This window comes from Neoarius graeffei, chromosome 4, assembly GCF_027579695.1.
Source record: "Neoarius graeffei isolate fNeoGra1 chromosome 4, fNeoGra1.pri, whole genome shotgun sequence".
Lineage (NCBI taxonomy): Eukaryota > Metazoa > Chordata > Actinopteri > Siluriformes > Ariidae > Neoarius > Neoarius graeffei.
The window spans coordinates 89,536,700-89,558,254 of NC_083572.1; the positions used below are offsets into that span (position 1 = coordinate 89,536,700).

The following is a 21,555-nucleotide window of genomic DNA, read 5'->3' on the forward strand; positions in this document are numbered from 1 at the left end:
GGAGTGGTGGTGCACTGTTCTACTATGCAGTGACATCTGAACAAATATGACCTTCATGGGAGAGTCATCAGAAGAAAACCTTTCCTGCATCTGAGCCACAAAATTCAGCGTCTGAAGTTTGCAAATGAATATCTAAATAAGCCTGATGCATTTTGGAAACAAGTCCTGTGGACTGATGAAATCAAAATAAAACTTTTTGGCTACAATGTGCAAAGGTATGTTTGGAGAAAAAAGGGTGCCAAATTCCAGGAAAAGAACACCTCTCCAACTCTGAAGCATGGGTGTGGATCGATCATGCTTTGGGGTTGTGTTGTAGCCAGTGGCACAGGGCACGTTTCATTGGTCGAGGGAAGCGTGGATTCGAATAAATACCAGCAAACTCTGGAAGCAAACATCACACCATCTGTAAAAAAGTTGAAGTTAAAAAGAGGACGGGTCCTACAATAAGACGATGATTCAAAACACACCTCAAAATTTACAATGGAATACCTCAAGAGGCACAAGCTGAAGGTTTTGCCCTGGCCCTCACAGTCCCCTGACCTAAACATCATTGAAAATCTGTGGATAGATCTCAAAAGAGCAGCACATGCAAGTGCCCAAGAAACTTATAGAACTGGAAGCCTTTTGCAAGGATGAATGCACGAAAATCCCCCAGGTAAGAACTGAAAGATTATTAGCTGGCTACAAAAAGTGTTTACAAGCTGTGATACTTGCCAAAGGGGGGTGTTACTAAGTACTGACTATGCCAAGTGCCCAAACTTTGGCTTCAGGTCCTTTTCATTTTTTGGTACTTTATGCCTGTAAATGATGGAAATAAAAATGTAATCTTGTGGAAAATATTAAAGAAATGTGTCATCTTTACCTTTATGCCTTTTGGTGATCAGTTCATCTTCCGCTCACTTAACTATTCACAGTAACAGACATTTTCAGCAAGGGTGCCCAAACTTTTGCATGCCACTGTATATTTTTGACCCTGTATGTATACGTTTGACCCTGTGTTGATTTCAGAAAACCCAAAGAAAATTGTGCACTGAATTCTAGGTTTTTTTTTTTTAAGATGTATGCTGTACATTCATTCTGCCACAGAAGAAGAACGGTTCAGAGAAATTACTGAAAGCCCAAATATTGCAATGACGTTCATATCCAAGATGACATTCATGTCACTGTATGTAAACATCTGACCACAACTGTAAGATTGTTTTAAGGTCTTGCAGACTGATAACAATTCAGATCACCTACCAACGCAATTACAGGAGAATAAGTCCATTATGTGGAAAAACATTGTGATTTTAAAAGTAGTTTAATTCTGTTTTGCCCTTCAGATATATTTGTAGGTTGCTATGTTGAAGAAACTTGCAGCAAAATGTATGTGTAGATGGTGACAATTAATTAGTTTTAATGAGCAGTTTGTTATAAATTTTATTTATATCCCTCATCAAAAAATTCCTGTGCAGGGATTGGCCAAGGATGGCTCACATGATATAAAATATTTCCACCACTGATTAAGCAATGCATCTCGTGATGTCAAAAAATAAAAAAGGATATGGTGTGAGTCAGTTATGGTTTATCCTGGATACAGTGGTGCCTGAAAGTTTGTGAACCCTTTAGAATTTTCTATAGTTCTGCATAAATATGACCCAAAACATCATCAGATTTTCACACAAGTCCTAAAAGTAGATAAAGAGAACCCAGTTAAACAAATGAGACAAAAATATTATACTTGGTCAGATTGAAGAAACACAGGACGAGTTGGAATTATCCTTTATGTGCCAGCGTGTACTAAGACTTGCCAACGGAAATGACACAGAGGAGTTATCAAGTGGGCACCCCCTTCATCAGCGTTTCGTTGATTTAAGCCCACGACGCCTCCAGAAGGCTCAACGGTAACCCCAGGCGTCCCTGAAGTACCCTCCTCTGTGTCATCCCTGCCTGCCACTTGATGCCCAACAGGTGTCCTTGCTCTTCAGCCAAAGCCAGTGGCTACTAACTTCAGCTGCTCCTGACAGCGCTTGGATGGCATGATGTAGAGCGTGGCCTCTTACTCCCATGTCCTTGAGCAGCCTGGTGGTGGATGATGCCACAAAGCCTCTGCATCCCACCTCCACAGGCAGTGGCGATTTTAGAGTGATTTACTCCCCGGGCGAAACCCCCTGCTGGCGCCCCCCCACCAGTGCCCCCCGTCTTGTTTTTTTTTTGAGGGGGGGGGGTTTGGGGACCTTTTTTTTTTTGTGGGACCATTTTGGGGTTTTTTTCGCGCCCGCGCTCGTGCATATTATGGGGCTACGACAAGTTAGGCGCACACACACACTGATGACGTCACCTGCGCAACTTTGGTATTGGGCTTCCCCATCCAAAATGTTCAAAATGTTGGGGGACCTTTTTTTTGGGGGGGGGACCGTTTTTTTTTTTGCGCCCGCGCTCGTGCCGCCCCCCGCAATGCTGCCCCGGGCGGCTGCCCGGTCGGCCCGCCCCCAGGACCGCCCCTGTCCACAGGGCACACCTCCGTCCTCCAGCCACGCTGCTGTGCCTCTGCAGCAAGGTCAGCATATCGTAGATGTTTCCTTTCATATGCCTCTTCTACGGACTCCTCCCAGGGCACAGTGAGTTCAATGATATAGACCTTCTTAGCAGATGGTGACCAAAATACCAAGTCAGGCCTAAGAGTAGTGGCAGCGATCTCAGGAGGAAAGGCAAGGTGTTGACCAACATCTGCCAACATTTTCCAGTCACAGGCTATGCGTAACTGGCAGTGCTCTGCAGTTGCAGGTGCGCTGTAATTTTCCTTTGCCCCCTCCCGCACAAATGCAATGGCTGGCAGGGAGTTGGATCCTACAGATGTTACTGAGTTGGCTGTTGTTCGTCTGTACTCCAAAGTGGCAGCAAGGTTCTTCAACACCTGGTTGTGACGCCAGGTATAACGCCCCTGGGCAAGACTCACTTTACAACCAGTGAGAATATGCCTAAGGGATGCTGGCTTGGAGCAGAGTACACAGGCTGGATCTTCTCCTCGCCACTGCTGGAGATTTATGGGTGTGGGGAGAACATCATAGGTTGCCCTGATGAAGTTGATTCGCTTTGACTCCATACTCCATAGGTCTTTCCAGCTCAACTTCCTTCCCTCCACACTGTCCCACTTAGTCCACTTTCCCTGCTTACCAAGTGCCACAATCTTGGCCCTCCTGATGCCTTCCTCCTGGTTTTTCACCTCATCCACGATCATCCTCCTCCTTTCAGCAGCTGAGGCCTTGCTCCAGGCTGGATGCTGAGCAGTTAAACCCAGACCTCCTCTTCCATGCTGAACATATCCCACGATGTCTGCATGCTTGAGGGCTGCCACTGCCTCCTCAACTGCTTGCACTGGTCTCCATTTGCGGCCTGCTATGATGGCTGGGACATTCTTGCTCACCATTAAGTCTTTGGATTCAGTCAGTGTCACCTGGAGTCTTATCTTGGCACACTTGAATTCCTCCGTAAGACTGGTGAATGGCAGTCTTAGGAGGCAGTCTCCATAGAGGGCGGTGGATGTCAGGCACTGAGGGACTCCCAACTACTTCTTTATGTGGTTAGTGATTCCCTTCTCCATCCTCTCCACAACTGAAATGGGCACCTCGTAGAGGGTGAGAGGCCACAGCACCCGAGGCAAGAGGCCAAACTGTAGGCACCAAATCTTTAGTTTCCCAGGGAGTTCAGTGTTCTCAATGGCTTGCACTCCACTACTGATATCCCTCTGCAGTTGTGCTATTTGGTCCTTATCTTTCAGGCTTGCATCAAACCATCTCCCCAGGCTTTTGACTGGCTGCTCAGAAACTGAAGGGATTGGCTCGTCCCCGATGAAGAATTTGAGGTTCGACAGCACTCCCTTGACAATGGAAATGCTGCGTGACTTAGATGGTTTTATCTTCATACGGGCCCAGCTGATGTTCTCCTGTAGTTTCCTGAGCAGATGTCTGGTACAGTGGTGCTTGAAAGTTTGTGAACCCTTTAGCATTTTCTATATTTCTGCATAAATATGACCTAAAACATCATCAGATTTTCACACAAGTCCTAAAGGTAGATAAAGAGAACCCAGTTAAACAAATGAGATAAAAATATTATACTTGGTCATTTATTTATTGAGGAGAAATGATCCAATATTACATATCTGTGAGTGGCAAAAGTATGTGAACCTCTAGGATGAGCAGTTAATTTGAAGGTGAAATTAGAGTCAGGTGTTTTCAATCCATGAGATGACAATCAGGTGTGAGTGAGCACCCTGTTTTATTTACAGAACAAGGATCTATCAAAGTCTGATCTTCACAACACATGTTTGTGGAAGTGTATCATGGCACGAACAAAGGAGATTTCTGAGGACCTCAGAAAAAGTGTTACTGATGCTCATCAGGCTGGAAAACGTTACAAAACCATCTCTAAAGAGCTTGGACTCCACCAATCCACAGACAGACAGACTGTGTACAAATGGAGGAAACTCAAGACCATTGTTACCCTCCCCAGGAGTGGGCGACCAACAAAGATCACTCCAAGAGCAAGGTGTGTAATAGTCGGCGAGGTCACAAAGGACCCCAGGGTAACTTCTAAGCAACTGAAGGCCTCTCTCACATTGGCTAATGTTAATGTTCATGAGTCCACCATCAGGAAAACACTGAACAACAATGGTGTGCATGGCAGGGCTGCAAGGAGAAAGCCACTGCTCTCCAAAAAGAACATTGCTGTTTGTCTACAGTCTGCTAAAGATCATGTGGACAAGCCAGAAGGCTATTGGACAAATGTTTTGTGGACAGATAAGACCAAAATTGAACTTTTTGGTTTAAATGAGAAGCGTTATGTTTGGAGAAAGGAAAACACTGCATTCCAGCATAAGAACCTTATCCCATCTGTGAAACATGGTGGTGGTAGTATCATGGTTTGGGCCTGTTTTGCTGCATCTGGGCCAGGATGGCTTGCCATCATTGATGGAACAATGAATTCTGAATTATACCAGTGAATTCTAAAGGAAAATGTCAGGACATCAGTCCATGAACTGAATCTCAAGAGAAGGTGGGTCATGCAGCAAGACAACGGCCCTAAGCACACAAGTCGTTCTACCAAAGAATGGTTAAAGAAGAATAAAGTTAATGTTTTGGAATGGCCAAGTCAAAGTCCTGACCTTAATCCAATCAAAATGTTGTGGAAGGACCTGAAGTGAGTAGTTCATGTGAGGAAACCCACCAACATCCCAGAGTTGAAGCTGTTCTGTATGGAGGAATGGGCTAAAATTCCTCCAAGCCGGTGTGCAGGACTGATCAACAGTTACTGGAAACGTTTAGCTGCAGTTATCGCTGCACAAGGGGGTCACACCAGATACTGAAAGCAAAGGTTCACATACTTTTGTGACTCACAGATATGCAATATTGGATTATTTTCCTCAATAAATAAATGACCAAGTATAATATTTTTGTCTCATTTGTTAAACTGGGTTCTCTTTATCTACTTTTAGGACTTGTGTGAAAATCTGATGATGTTTTATGTCATATTTATGCAGAAATATAGAAAATTCTAAAGGGTTCATAGACTTTCAAGCACCACTGTACATGGCACTGTGGTTGTTAGGGTAGTAATATCATCCATATACGCTCTGATTGGAGGAAGACGGGAGTCGGGGTTGAGTCTTTGTCCACCAACAACCCATAATAGAGGCTCGGATGATTACCTCCATTGCCATTGTAAAGGCCAAGGGAGAGATCATGCAGCCTGCCATGATGCCAACCTCCAGGCATTGCCAGGAGGTGGTAAACTCCATGGTGGTGAAACAAAACTGCAAGTCTTGAAGTATGACTTGACCAAGGCTGTAATATTTCCTGGGATACTGAAGAATTCAAAGGCAGTTCAAAGGAGCTCATGTGGCACTGATCCAAACGCGTTGGCCAGGTCCAGAAAGATCACATAAAGGTCATCTTTCTTCGCCTTTGCTGTCTGGATTGGAGCCCTGCACTCCCGCGGGACTCGCGGGACCCGCCGCAAAGCAGTGCGGCGCGGGACAAATTTTGAAAGCTCACTGCGGGCGCGGGCGGGACCGGGAGTGCACATATGTAGGCATGGGTGGGAGCGGGAGTGCACATATGCGGCGCGGGTGGGAGCGGTGATAAGCTGCAGTCCCGCTAACTAAAAACGTGTTTGAAATAAAATTTATAAATTATTAATTTATGTCTATCATATATAATTTGTGCTGGATATTTTATTTAGCATTAATAAAAACATTTTAAGATGCCTAAATTTGCAGAGAGAGTCAGATTGCCAGATTGAGTGAGGAATGGCATCTTAAATTTGCCATTGATCACCCTAACGGGCAATCCTTTGATCACTCTAATGACTCGCCGTTCACACCCAGCCTCCAGTGACCCACACCAACATGATGCCTCAATGACACCTTAGATGAGCTGGTCATCAGAATTCTGATTCTGATCCAGGAGAGGATAAATAACTCTCGTTCGTTTCTCGATTCCTTTCCTCTTCCGTGTTTGAGATCTCCGATCATGGCAGAAGAGCAGAGCTCCTTTACTGAATCTCACAGTGCTTCAAAAGTAAGTGCTGCTTTAAAAAGAGGTACATTTACCATTAAAAAGTCAAGAGTCCTGAAATCTTAGGATGATCAATGCAAATGAAAGACAATACGTGACAGAAGCTGTGAAAGAGATGACCGAGGAGTTGGGGTTTGATGTCCAAACTGATGAAAGCGCGGAGCCACCTCCACCTAAAAAGGTCACTTTTCGTGAGTTTGAGGAATGGGAGGATGTTGGTGCTATGGGTGCTGAATCGAAGTCTTTAAACTCCAAGATTGATGATTATCTGAAAGTGAAACTCATTGGATCCGAATCACACCAATCTAAAGATATCCTGCTGTGGTGGAAAAATCACTGCTATGACTTTCCCACACTTGCCAAACTGGCACGGCATGTACTGGCCATTCCAGGTTCCAGCGCACCATCCGAGCGCGCGTTCAGCATATGTGGTCGCATACTGGAGGAAAGGCGCAGTATGTTGAAGCCCTCAACAGTGAACAATTTGCTGTTTCTCCATAGCTGTTCAAAGAACCCAATAGCCTAAGCAATAGGCTTAGTTGTTTCGTTTACCTGCATTTGATTTTCTCATTTTATGTTATATTGAGTTTAACACTTGCACGGAGGCTCAAGCCCAAATAGTTTTAGAAATGTGCAACCATAGCCCTATAATGGCTACAGTAGCCTATACTGTCGATTTTTTTGTTGTTGTAGGCTAGGACTGTGTTTTGTTATAACATTTATATATGCTATGCTTATAGGGTATTCTATAGGATATTCTAGTTAGAAATGCTTCACAAATGTAAACTGGGTTAGCCTAATGTTTTGTATGGCTGAACAATAAATATACCAAATTTCCACTTGGAATTATGTGCTCGCCTGTCTTTTATTATTATTATTATTAGTAGTAGTAGTAGTAGTGCTGTAAAAAATGTCGCGTTATTATCGCGTTAACTTGACTCAATTTTAACGGCGATAATTTTTTTTATGGCGAGATTAACGCTCTGTGACATGATGTAGGTTTTTCATAAGCTTTTGAAACTAGTAGAGATGGGATTTATGGCTCTTTGATGGGATCCGCATCTTTGTGATCCATTCTTTGAAAAGAGCCGTTCAAAAGACTGGCTCATTTGGCTCTTTTTAAATATTTATTCAGTTTTAAGACGACAGCGTCTGTAAACTCAATGCTATCCCAGAAATCCTTCCTGTAATATGCAAATTTGGCCACCTCTGATTGGACAGCGTGACGCATCAACAGGCAGAAAAAGTGTAAAAGTACGAAATGTGTTAAGTGAGATGAAACAGTAAAGATCAGATTCAAGACAATATTTATCAACGAACAACTTAAAGTTAATATAATAGTGTACTATATATTATAATCAAGCATGTCAAGCCTACCGTCACTGTGTAACCTGTCTCTCTGATTAGAGTTGTAGACTAACTCAAGCAGTAAATCACTTCACTCATGGTTCTCTTGCTAGCTCTGCTTTGCAATTAAAAAAAAAAAAACATTGGTACAAAGCAAGCCCATTCACTTTATGCTGATCAGAGAATTACAATGGTTTCTCATGTGACAAAAATGTGCGATTCGCGATTAAATATTTTAATCGCTTGACAGCACTAATTATTATTATTATTATTATTAGAGACACTACATGCTGAATTCAGAAACAAGGTAAATAATAACAAATGTGAGCGTGAGCTGTAGATATTTATGCTCAAATCCACTCAAAGTAGGGGGCGGGGCACCATCATGCTGTGTCAAGACGAGAACTTTCCTGAGAAATAACACAAACGTCTGCATCATGTGGGATTTGCGGGCGGGAGTGGGACAAAATATGGCAGGCGCGGGCGGGAGCAGGACTGAAAATCATAATTCTTTGTGGGCGCGGGCAGGAGCGGGACTGAAAATCATAATTCTTTGCTGGCGCGGGCGGGAGTGGGACTGCACAATGCGGGCGGGAGCGGGACTGAAAAATCCGACCCGCGCAGACCTCTAGTCTGGATCTGGTGCCAAATCATGCTAGAATGTTCCAAGCATCCAGGGAAGCCTGATATACCTGCCTTCTGTACAGATATATCTATGTACTGGTTATTAAGCAGGTATGCAGAGATCCTCTGAGCCATCACCGAAAAGAAAATCTTGCCCTCTACATTCAGTAGGGAGATTGGACGAAACTGACTGATGTTTTCTGCCTCTTTCTCTTTCGGGATAAGGACACCTACTGCTCTACGCCACACTTTGGGTACGTTCTTCTTCTGCCATATGATCATCAGTTTCCAAAGAAACCTTAGAACATCAGGTGAGTTTTTATACAGCTTGTACGGAACTCCATTTGGTCCTGGGGCTGAAGCTGTCCTTGCTCGGTGGACTGCCCTCTCCACTTCTTTCCAGGTCGGGGGGCCATCCTCACACTGATGTTCTGGGGGCAAGATCGGAGGGATGTCTGAAGGGATTGCAAGATGTTCATGCCGTTTTGGATCCAACTCAGTTTTGTGGAATAACTGTTAAATAGATTGGATTTAAAAAGTTGAAGAGCAGAACAAATGTGTCAAACATTGTTGGTGACACCAACGTTCCTTATTTTTATATAAGCCATGTCATCACTTCACTAAGCAGCTTCTTCCCTCTCTGATGGAAAATAAATAATTTACAGCTAAATAACTTACATAAATGCGTGTGATTGGATAAGCTATGACAGATATAGCTGCTACAACAGCTGAGCTGATTCATGTTTAGAAAAGTAGAGTCACAGAACTACAGACTGTTTTTAATACAATGAATATAATGACTTGTGTGTGCAGTCAGTCCCCTAAAATACTTTTCTGGGTGCACATCCGGATCATGGTCCACTGATTGATGATCTCTGGTTTATACGATGGAAAGTAGCTGCTCTGTGTTCTGTGTAACTCTGTGGCTATTGTGTGAAGCTGACAGAAGCTAGAGGGTGATGAGAGCTGGCTGGACAGGAGTTGACCCCTTGTGTCATCACGTTGGCATGCAATCTCATCGTACATGGCTTATCGCCAACACGTATACCTGACTCAATTTCGTGGAATAACTTAATTCTACAGCATGACTAACCATGACACCATTAGAGTCTTATGTATAACTGAACTCGTAAGCAATATATCAGTTTGAATCCAAAAGGGAGATGGCGAGTTTACAAGGAGGATCTTTTTTTAACCCCCCCATCACCCCAATTTTTACCCCATCACCTCCTGTTAAAGCACCAATGTTTAGGTGAATGAAGATTAGATTAGAACAAAATCCAGCCCTGTAGACAGTCTATAACAGAACTAAATGACAGTATCTAAGCCTGGTTACCTGTGCACAGGCTGCTTGACAGCTATTAAGGCATCATGCCTTCTTGGTGGATAGCCGAAAGTCCCAGCAGGCTGGCAGTGAACAGGTGGCATCGGGGAGGGCTGCCCAATTTCTTGCCCCCCAGAGAACAGCCTGGCTACCAGATGAATTGTTCTCAATGTGGCATCCACACCAAGGACCATGTCATAGAAAATCACAAATCCAGACCTGTATATACACAAATTATCATTAGTTTTATGGTGTGATGACTGCCATGTGGCTTTCGTTTTGTTCATTGTTATTGTAATATTGGTCTTTGACAAATGAGTGCACTGACAAGCAATTATTTTTATTCCGCTTTGCGAGGGCCTTGATGATTGAGCATTAATTAAAACAACAACAACAACCAGACTAATTTTTAAACCTCACAGCTTCACCACTTTGCTTTAACATCATTGAAAATACACTATCTGGTCAAAAGTTTCTGGACACTTGACCATATGTGGTTCTTTCCCAAACTGTTGCTACAAAGTTGGAAGCACAAGATAATAAAGGATGTACTGTATGCTGTAGCAGTACAGTTTCCCTTCTCTGGAACTAAAATGCCCAAACATGTTCCAGCATGACAATGCTCTGGTGCATAAAGTGACATCCTTGAAGACATACCAAGCACAGAACTCAATGAACACCTTTGGAATGAATTGTTGATTTTGCTCCAGGCCTCCTTGCCCAATATTAATATCAGTACTGGACATCAAGTGACTAATGCTCTTGAGGCTGAATGAACACAAATTCCCTCAGCTGTACTCTGAAATCTAGTGGAAAGCCTTCCCAGAAGAGTGGATGTTATTGTAACAGTAAAGGGGGACTAAATCTGGAATGTGATGTTCAAAAAAGCACATATGGGTGCGATGGTGAGGTGTCCATAAACTGTTGGCCATAGAGTGTATCTCTATCTCAATCTCAGACAAAAAAAAAAAAAAAAGGCTGATCAGGGGAACAACTGTTTGTAACTGCGGTAACCTAACTGCTAACAGGGGCATCTATGTTCCACATTATTACATGTAACTCATCTCATCTCATTATCTCAACCCGCTTTATCCTTCTACAGGGTCGCAGGCAAGCTGGAGCCCATCCCAGCTGACTACGGGCGAAAGGCAGGGTACACCCTGGACAAGTCGCCAGGTCATCACAGGGCTGACACACAGACAACCATTCACACTCACACCTACGGTCAATTTAGAGTCACCAGTTAACCTAACCTGCATGTCTTTGGACTGTGGGGGAAACCGGAGCACCCGGAGGAAACCCACGTGGACACGGGGAGAACATGCAAACTCCACACAGAAAGGCCCTCGCCGGCCCCGGGGCTCGAACCCAGGACCTTCTTGCTGTGAGGCAACAGCGCTAACCACTACACCACCGTGCCGCCCTACATGTAACTGTAATTAGATAAAATATGACACTCTTTAATAAAGTGGTATGGAGAACTTTCACATGACATCATCGCAACTGCAGATTTGTTTACGTGGCCATGTTGCCTGGCAACCTTTGTGTTTGCCAGTAAGCCCAATTCAGTACATATCTACAGATAAACTTGTAGAAGTTCCATCTAAAAGAACAAATGGCAGAGACCTGTAGTGCTTTTGAATGTAATAACAGACGTGGAGATGAGCCTGGTATAACTTTTCACCACTTCCCGGCGAACCCAGAAAGACAAGAAAAATGGCAAGCTGCAGTTAAACAGGAAGACTGGATGATAAAACATCCCCATGTGTATGGAGAACATTTTATATCAGCTTACGATGAAAGCTCTTTGCAACATTAAAATGTAAATCTGGATGTGGGCTTTGGATGGGATATGTTTTATTAGACCTAATGCTTGGCTTGACTAGCAAAATGTTTGTCCTGTACTGATCATGTACATTCGGCTAAGCACCATAAAATATGCTAGATCTAGGCCCTGGCTTGTTTATTATGATTAGAAGTCCATGTTTGAGCTTACCTTTGTCATAATAAGGTATTTTTCTTTATCGGGAATTTCCCATAACATTCCAAATGAAATCTGCCTCAAAATATCACCAGGCATCTGTACTTTTGTTTGCCTTTCGCATCTCCAGTCTATTTAGAAATCCAAATACTACACAGTTCAGGATGTTGTGGTGTTGCAAATCTGGTAGCTGGTTTGCTGTACACCTTTCAAGTGGAATAAATACATTTGTGGGTAAATTAAGAAGAAGCCTTTATTTTTGTCACATTCCGCCTCTGCATTTAACCCGTGTGTGCGTGCACAGAGAGAGAGAGAGAGAGAGCAGTGGACAGAATAAATAAATACATTTGTGGGTAAATTATATGGATCTGTGATGCCTGCATGTTTCAGCTTTTGGATGTAATGCGATCTGTTGGTATAATTTTTTTTAATCATTTCAGAGAGATTGTACTGACTGCAGTCGTCTCAATTTTCTTCTTTAACTGTCATGGCTGTTTCTTTTTTTGCCCGGTAATATGGCGGATGATGCACGAAAAACAAAAATCCATGACGTCAGTGAAAGGCCTCTATAAGAGGAATAACACAATTTAGGATGTGCTGTTATTGGAAAATAATCCACTTTGGTGTGGTAACTGGGTAACAATTAGTCTTTCCATTTCCCACCATCGGAATGGAGATTATTTTCCTCTAACTGAGTATCCCAAATGTTTTATTCCTTCCATATCTTTCATTAAAAGGTGAAAGGGAAGAACTCGACTCACACAGGATCATAAGGAGCAGGACCAAGAGAGTCCACTGAGTCAAACACACGTGTGTCCATTAGCAAATGCTGCTGTGAAGTGTATTCCTGCAACATTCATTAATCATGACTATATAATTGGTTGAAAAACCTGATATTAAAAAAATATGTATTTTTTAGAAAAAAAAAATGTTTCCTAAAGTGTCTGGTGTCTGAACAGATAACAGTAATCACATCTACAGCACTACTAGCCTTTTATAAAACAGTGCAAGCTCATGGCCCATTACTGTGCACATATAAAATACAGATTAAATACCCACTGGAGCAAGAGGATGAATCTTTCTCTCCCTGCTTTTCTCCACCTCTCTCCTCAGGTTGGAGATTTCAGCCTGCAGACTGGCAACCTGATGGACATGGTGCTTCTGGATCAGACTGAGCTCTGAACCACCTACAGCAGAAAGTCAATGAAAAGGATAAATCCAGTCAGTAGATGGTTAACACTGTCGATTATTAGCTCATCCGGCCGACAAGCGACGAGCTTATGCCATCGTGTGTCCGTTGTCCATCCAGTGTCGTCCACATTTCATGAAAATCTCTTCTCTCTCAATTCTTCACCAATTTTGTTCTTTTTGGCAGGAAGGTAGGTTTGCTTGGGGTGCATATGGTTTCCACCCAAATTTGCATAATTGCAATTATTAATGAAGATATGGAGTAATGAAGCCCTAACGAGCAGTTTCCACACAAATCGTTTCTTCTCCCTCAATTCTTCACCGATTTTGATTCTTTCTGGCATGAAGGTAGGGGTACCTAGGGTGCATATAACTTCTACTCAGATTTGCTGAATTACACTTATTAATAAAGTTATGGACTAGTTAAGCCTTAATGAGTAGTTCAACAAAAATCGCTTCTTCTCGGTCAATTCCTTGCTGTTTTGGATTCTTTCTGGAAAATAGATAGGTATTCCTAAGGTGGATATCGCTACTATATATAGGTTGTATATAGTGGATATAGCTTGCAACATTTATTGCGCAAGGTGGCCCACTTTAGATCGTTCCTTCTGGACTAGACGGGGCCGGAGTGAGCTACGCCATCATTGACAGTCTCGTTCTCGATTAGCACACAATCTGAGTCCTTAACAACACAAATACACTACTGACATCTAGATCTAGGGATTACCTGCTCTTCCTCTGCATCTCTCTCTGTCTATCTGCAATCTGAGGATCTGCTCCTCCAGTCGCTGGTTCTCATACTCCACTGCCATAATACTTGAGTCCAGAGCTGCACGAGAGGACTTCATTCCTGAAAGACAGCAATGAGGAATTATGAGCTTCGTCAGACTTGGACAAAACGCACAAATGCTGCACTACTCACGTCTTTTCTTCCTTGCCCGATGCTCAGCTGCAGGTCTGCTCTGCTCCAGTGTGTGAGCCTCAGCCTGAAGATCATGCAGATGGGCCAGAACCTCTGGATCAGAACCGCCAGACTGTATGTACGCTAGACGTAAAGATCTGTTAACAAGAATTATGCTCCTCTAAGAAGATGGGAAGTAGATACAACTAAGTTTCCAGGAGAGTTAGTTTATGAATGAGACACCATGCACAACAACTAACTTTCTTTCTTTCTTAGAGGCCAAAAAAATATTTTCAGGGGTTCACTGTGTTAACATTCAAGTGGAAAAATTTCTGTCAAAATAACTCAAACTAAATCAGGCGATTCATATTCAGGCTGTTATGAGGCAGAGCCAAACCGTATCTGGCTGGAGAGCAGGCCATCCACAGAGGAGATGAGGTCAAAGGTGACATGTTGTGTCCTCCTGTCTCCTGTCTCTTGCTGGTCTGATGTAATATGAGCATCTTTCACCCTTCAATAAATCACAGTTCAAGAGGGTAATGAAAAGGTGATGGACAGATATAAGTTAAATTGTCACACGAAGCAGCAGCCGACTGCACCCTCTCCCTCTCTCTCTCTCACCCCTGCAGTGCATTGATCTGAGTGCTGATTTGGCACAGAACCTCCTCGTTTCTCTCTTCCTGTTCTTTCAGCTCATGCAGCATCTCCTTCAGATGAGCCATTCCATCCTGCCCAACCAGGGCCATCTGCTGTTCAATCTCTAGACACCACAAAAGTGAGCAATTCTTTATAGTGTGTGCACAAACTTAAATAATACACCTGAATCAAATCCCATTCGATTAGAATGCACAACTGCACTTCTTTTTCTTATACACATTTAGTTGATTAAATGCAAAGTCAGTTACTTTCCAGAAAGTGTTTTATTCCTCTTATACTACAGCAATTTCAACACTAAATCTCATCTCATCTCATTATCTCGAGCCGCTTTATCCTGTTCTACAGGGGCGCAGGCAAGCTGGAGCCTATCCCAGCTGACTACGGGCGAAAGGCAGAGTACACCCTGGACAAGTCGCCAGGTCATCACAGGGCTGACACATAGACACAGACAACCATTCACACTCACATTCACACCTACGGTCAATTTAGAGTCATCAGTTAACCTAACCTGCATGTCTTTGGACTGTGGAGGAAACCAGAGCACCCGGAGGAAACCCATGCAGACACGGGGAGAACATGCAAACTCCGCACAGAAAGGCCCTCGCCGGCCACGGGGCTCGAACCCGGACCTTCTTGCTGTGAGGCGACAGCACTAACTACTACACCACCGTGCCACCCCAACACTAAATGTTTTATGAATTAAAGAAAGACATATACTTTTAATCTGTATTGTTATCAAACATCTGTGAAAAGTTTGTTCCTGGTTACATTATAAAGGTCACTTACATTATAATGAACAATTATTCGCTGAAGGTGAAGTGAACATCAGTGAATAATAATCGAGACAAAGTCGAGGTTATTATTCACGGATTTTCACTGAGCCTGAGGCAGATGATTGTTTTAGTACAAATACACAGGTGATGATTTTTTAAAAATTGTATTTTCAAAAATAACTTCAAAAGCAGCATGCAAAATGTGATAACAGGGCGGTGCAGATCTGTGTCACTTATCTATGCCGACTCACATAGAACACTTTGTTTTGAAATCGATAAAATAAATCACAATTCCACCTTACCTTTGAATAGTTTTAGACCAAAACGTCATAGCATCTTTAGTGCTTTTAGGAACAGTATTTTCTTTCATAATTTGTAATTCTTCCTCACTTACGGTGACGAAGTGATTGGATGCCATTTAGCTGAGTCGCTTGAGGTGATTATTGAGAAATAGTCTAAATTTCTTGACCAATCAGCATGCACGGGTTTCGATAATCACCTGTATACTAACAGTTATTTAAATAGTTGTTTTCTCACCAGCATCTCTTGTATTTTTCTCTCAAAGTTCCATCCATCCATCCATCATCTGTAGCTGCTTACAGGGTCGCAGGCAAGCTGGAGCCTATCCCAGCCAACTATGGGTGAGAGGCGGGGTACACCCTGGACAAGTCACTAGGTCATTACAGAGCTGGTACATAGACACAGACAACCATTCACACTCACATTCACACCTACGGTCAATTTAGAGTCACCAGTTAACCTAACCTGCATGTCTTTGAACTGTGGGGGAAACCGGAGCACCGGAAGGAAACCCACACAGACACGGGGAGAACATGCAAACCCCGCACAGAAAGGCCCTCGCCGGCCACTGAGCTCGAACCCAGAGCCTTCTTGCTGTGAGGCGACCGTGCTAACCACTACACCACCATGCCGCCTCTCTCAAAGTTAAAATGACAAAAAAAGCAGCTTGTTTTGTTAGCAAGAGTCTGAAAAATGACAGCTTTACCTTTACAAAGCACTGACACTGGAGACTCCTTCCATTAATGCAAAATAAACGCCTCACAAAATATCACCATATCAACAATGAGATATTTTTTAACCTGTTTATGCTGAGCATTTGCTGTACAAGTTCTTGTGTAAGCCGACACTAAAAAGACATTAGAACAAGGACATTAATATAAACATGTGATTTGTCTTGCCTTGTATTACAGTATTAAATATCGTTCCGTTATTTATGTATTCATTGTAATATAGTCTTGGTTGGATGCTCATGGGCCACCTCAGGTTCCTCTGATGTGCTGATTTTAAAATCACTGACTCCATCTTTTAACCTGGTTGCTGCAGTATGAATGAGGAGTGACACAGGCTCACCCTTTCTCTGTTGTTCCAGCTCGGTGGTGTGTGTCCGGATCTCAGCCAGCTTCTGCTCATGGTGTTCACACACCTCCTTAAGCCTCTCGTTATCAGCCCACTTTCTGCCTGGATACAGTCCCTTAAAAAAATAAAATAAAAATCCATATAACCCATATACCCAGCACCTTTAATTTCACATAAATAAATAAATAAATAAATAAATCTTTCAAATGGACAAAAATGGAATCAAACTAATTCCTACTTGCCTTTTCCAGTCTTCCCATCAGCCATTTCAGAACTACAACTTGAGTAACACTATTAAACACTGACCTGTGTGTGTCTTCTGTGCAGACTTTCTTCAAAGGACATCCTCAGCTTAAGAAACTGAAATGCAGGATTTATTTTTTTAAAAATTATTTATATATATATATATATATATATATATATATATATATATATATATATATGTTGTGATCGACTTGACTCTGTAACCACTGAAATTCTCACTAAGAAACTGGAAGTAAAAAATGTGAATATTGATTGTGAATATTCATATTGAACTCCAAGATGATGAGATCACACCTCATGAGTGAGCTTGTTAAAGGCCAGACCGTCAGCCACGCTGGGCTCTCTGTGGGTCTCTCGTCTGCCAGTCTGCCTTAGCAGTTTATCTCTCTGCTCTCTCAACTGTTCACACACACACACACGAATTCGCTCATATTCGATATGTATGGAATAGAACAATATAATGTGCTGTTATAGGAAAATTACAGATTGCCCTGACATGTTTTATTCCTCTTATACCACAGCAATTTGCCAACGATGTACATTGTACAATCCCAATTCCATAAATCTGGGACACTCTGTAAAATGTAAATAAAAACAGAATATGACAATTTTCAAATCATGGAGGCCCTATATTTCATTGAAAATAGTACAAAGACAACATATCAGATGTTGAAACTGAGAAATTTTATTGTTTTTTTTGCACATTAATGCTCATTTTGAATTTGATGTCAGCAACACGTTTCAGAAAAGTTGGGACGGGACATGTTTACCACTGTGTTGTATCACCTCTACTTTTAACAACTCTCTGTAAACGTTTGGGAACTGAGGAGACCAATTGCTGTAGTTTTGAAATAGAAATGTTGCCCCATTCTTGCCTGATATACAATTTCAGTTGCTCAACAGTTCGGGGTCTCCTTTGTCGTATTTTGCACTTCATAATGCGCCAAATGTTTTAAATAGGAGACAGGTCTGGACTGCAGGCAGGCCAGTTTAGCACCTGGACTCTTTTACTACGGAGTCATGCAGTTTGAATATGTGCAGAAAGCAGTTTGGCATTGTCTTGCTGAAAGAAAGAAGGCCTTCCCTGAAAAAGATTGTGTCTGGATGGCAGCATATTGCTCTGAAACGTGTATACATCATTCAGCATTAATGATGCCTTCCCAGATGTACAAGCTACCCATGTCATGTGCACTAATGCACCCTCATACCATCACAGATGCTGGCTCTTGAACTGTGCACTGATAACAAGCCAGATGGTCCCTCTCCTCTTTAGCCTGGAGGATGTAGTGTCCATGATTTCTAAAAACAAATTTCTAATTTTGATTTGTCAGACCTCAGGACAAATTTCCACTTCACCTCAGTCCATCATAAAAGAGCTCGGGCCCAGAGAAGGTAGTGGTGTTTCTGGCTATTGTTTATATCTGGTTTTAACTTGCCTTTGTGGATGCAGTAATGAACTGTTTTCAGAGACTATGGTTTTCTGAAGTGTTCCTGAGCCCATACAGTGATTTCCACTACAGACACGTGTCTGCTTTTCATGCAGTGTCGCCTGAAGGTCTGAAGATCACAGGCATCCAATGTCAGTTTTCAGCCTTGTCTCTTGCATACAGAGATTTCTCCAGATTCTCTGAATCTTTTAATGATATTATGGACCATAGGTGATGTGATCCCCAAATTCTTTGCAATTTTACATTGAGGAATCTCATCTCATTATCTCTAGCCACTTTATCCTGTTCTACAGGGTCACGGGCAAGCTGGAGCCTATCCCAGCTGACTACGGGCAAAAAGCAGGGTACACCCTGGACAAGTTGCCAGGTCATCACAGGGCTGACACATAGACAACCATTCACACTCACATTCACACCTACGGTCAATTTAGAGTCACCAGTTAACCTAACCTGCATGACTTTGGACTGTGGGGGAAACCGGAGCACCCGGAGGAAACCCACACGGACACGGGGAGAACATGCAAACTCCGCACAGAAAGGGGGCTCGAACCCAGACCTTCTTGCTGTGAGGCGACAGCACTAACTACTACACCACCGTGCCGCCCTACATTGAGGAATGTTAAATTATTGCAGCATTTGCCCATGCAGTATTTCACAGAGCGATGAACCCCTCCCCATCTTTACTTCTGAGAGACTCCACCTCTCTGATCTTTTTATACACAATCATGTTACTGACCTTTCACCCGTAGTCAGCTGGGATAGGCTCCAGCTTGCCTGCGACCCTGTAGAACAGGATAAAGCGGCTAGAGATAATGAGACGAGATGAGCGACAGCGTCCCAAATTTATGGAACTGGGGTTATAATTGGTTACTGAATAAATGTGGTTTTAATCATATATAGCTGTGTTAAACGTTGAGTTTCTGTTATCAGTTATGTTATAGCAGCTGTCAGGAGTGTCTTTTGTTTATCGTGAAATTAATGACTGAAAAAATACAGCTTATCATGCTATCAAAAAGCACAGACATTAGAGAGTCTGTTTTAGAAAAATGCTAAATAAACATCTTACAGAAAGCTTGGCCATTTAAACAATTATGCATTTTCTTTGTTAAGAGACACATTTTAATTGACTATCATTAAGCCTTAATTATGTGAAGCATCCACCATACAAATCCCCATGAATGACTTATTACAGAAAAGGTAACATGTTAAAACAAGCACATTAATATAATATAACCCTATGATTTGAATTAGAGCTGGCTCTACTCTCAGAGCTGCTGTTATAGAAAATTAATCAAACACCTGTTGTCTGATCAGAATGGGGCATTCAACAGAGCTGTAGTATAACATCATACAGACGTTGTTAGCAGCTTCAGAGCCCAGCATGTTACTGATCTTACAGGTCTTGCAGTGACATGTTAGGGAACGAGTCAGCTCTTTTAGGTGTGATTTAACCTGCAATGGAAATGAATCAGCATCTGAGCTGTTCTTTCCAGTGAACAGTGAGACGCTGTGTGCGCGCGCATATTATACCTCGCAGCTGTGTGAATATTAAAGCTTCTGGGAGATGAATGTTCTTAATCAAGCACAGACACGATCATATGCTTACAATACGCACGTTTGCTGATTTAACAATTTGAATGCTTGAACAATTCCTTCCATTTTATAAATTGCAAGGCAAAGTATTTTGTTTCTTCGATGGTAGAGTAATATTTCATTGAACAATTCAGTGTAGTGCGGCGTCAGGCACAGAACAATAATCACTGACGAAACTGGTAAAGAGCTGTTTGGGAGCCAAAAGAGAGTCAACTCATGCTGAGTACAAGTACACCAAAATTTTTTTTTTGCATTAAACAACTTTTTCAGTCTTTTGTTGCCCCTGTCCCAACATTTTTGAAACATTGACATCATTCAAGATGAGCGTATATTTTTCACAAAACAAAATTTCTCAGTTTCAACATTTATATGCTGTCTTTGTACCCAACAACCTGCTTTTTCTCTCTCCTCCCTCCCGGTCCCTGAGTTACACGTCAATCCTGGGATCGAGGTGCTGACCTCTTCTGCTCCTCAGACCTGCCTGATCCATCCTGATGCCCTACGTCTGGCTGGAGTCTCATCACATCGCTCCTGTAGAGGACGGCCCCATATGGACAGTTGAAAGTCACACTTGGAAGACGCTCTGGACTCTTACAGTAATGCTTTTATGGCTGAGGACTACAGTTGACTTGCTAACTTTAGGACTGCAATTGTCATGAACAGTTTTGCACTCAAGTTTCCATCAATGAAGAGTTTATAACATCAACGAAACTGACTTCATGTTAAAACTGTTAATTTTCAACTAGCAATAATCGCGCCTCGGATAAACCTCATAGGCTACGATACTGCCACTGCGCAAAGTTGTCTGTTAATGTTGTCTGTTGTTGCCCAAATGAGGATGGGTTCCCTTTTGAGTCTGGTTCCTCTCGAGGTTTTTTCCTCATGTCGTCTGGGGGAGTTTTTCCTTGCCACCGTCGCCACAAGCTTGCTCATCGGGGATAGATTAGGGATAAAATTAGCTCGTATTTTAAGTAGTTCAAATTCTGTAAAGCTGCTTTGCGACAATGTTTATTGTTAAAAGCGCTATAGAAACAAACTTTACATGAGCAGAGCCAAATAACAGGACTCAATGAAAAGAGCTGGAATTGCCATCACTAGGATTGAGCAAGTTCAACAGCTTAGTTTTACTCACCAAAATATTAATGACATGGGGGGAAAAAATGCTAAGAATTGTAAATATGTACTGGCATTTATGCACGTTGCGAACGTTGTTTCTCCTTAACTGCTGCCTTTTTGTTGTCCTGTCTTTAGGAGACGGTGGGCAAGAGTGGAATGATGTTTGTATTATTGCAACATTCACATTATTAAACCAGATAAATTGTTTCTGGATAAAACAGGACTTCAGCTCTAATATACTGATTAACAAAAAGTAACTTGAAAGACAAGTAGGCCTGTACCCAGGGGTGCCGCCAGAAATTTTGGGCCCCATGAAAGATTAGAATTTTGGGCCCCCCAACTTTCAACAAAAGCAGCAATCCTAAAGCATTTATGGGTTGTATTGCTGCTTACCTCCTTCTCCAAAGG

The 21,555-nt window shown here is 42.5% G+C and overlaps 1 protein-coding gene and 1 non-coding gene across 2 annotated transcripts in view; both read right to left on the bottom strand.

Moving 5' to 3' along the window:
* ccdc17 (coiled-coil domain containing 17) overlaps nucleotides 1-21,555 on the bottom strand; it is a 28,204-nt gene that overhangs the window by 5,647 nt on the left and 1,002 nt on the right. The window contains exons 2-11 of the mRNA XM_060918353.1: nucleotides 17,285-17,389; nucleotides 17,033-17,086; nucleotides 16,721-16,841; nucleotides 14,541-14,679; nucleotides 14,317-14,430; nucleotides 13,941-14,077; nucleotides 13,746-13,868; nucleotides 12,890-13,017; nucleotides 12,592-12,677; nucleotides 9,862-10,068 (exon numbers count right to left, since the gene is read on the bottom strand). Coding sequence (XP_060774336.1) covers nucleotides 9,862-10,068; nucleotides 12,592-12,677; nucleotides 12,890-13,017; nucleotides 13,746-13,868; nucleotides 13,941-14,077; nucleotides 14,317-14,430; nucleotides 14,541-14,679; nucleotides 16,721-16,841; nucleotides 17,033-17,086; nucleotides 17,285-17,389 — 1,214 coding nt within the window. The remainder of the gene's footprint in view (nucleotides 1-9,861; nucleotides 10,069-12,591; nucleotides 12,678-12,889; nucleotides 13,018-13,745; nucleotides 13,869-13,940; nucleotides 14,078-14,316; nucleotides 14,431-14,540; nucleotides 14,680-16,720; nucleotides 16,842-17,032; nucleotides 17,087-17,284; nucleotides 17,390-21,555) is intronic.
* LOC132885572 (U4 spliceosomal RNA) lies at nucleotides 20,696-20,834 on the bottom strand. The gene has a single exon (XR_009654614.1). It is a non-coding gene; the product is annotated as a U4 spliceosomal RNA (small nuclear RNA).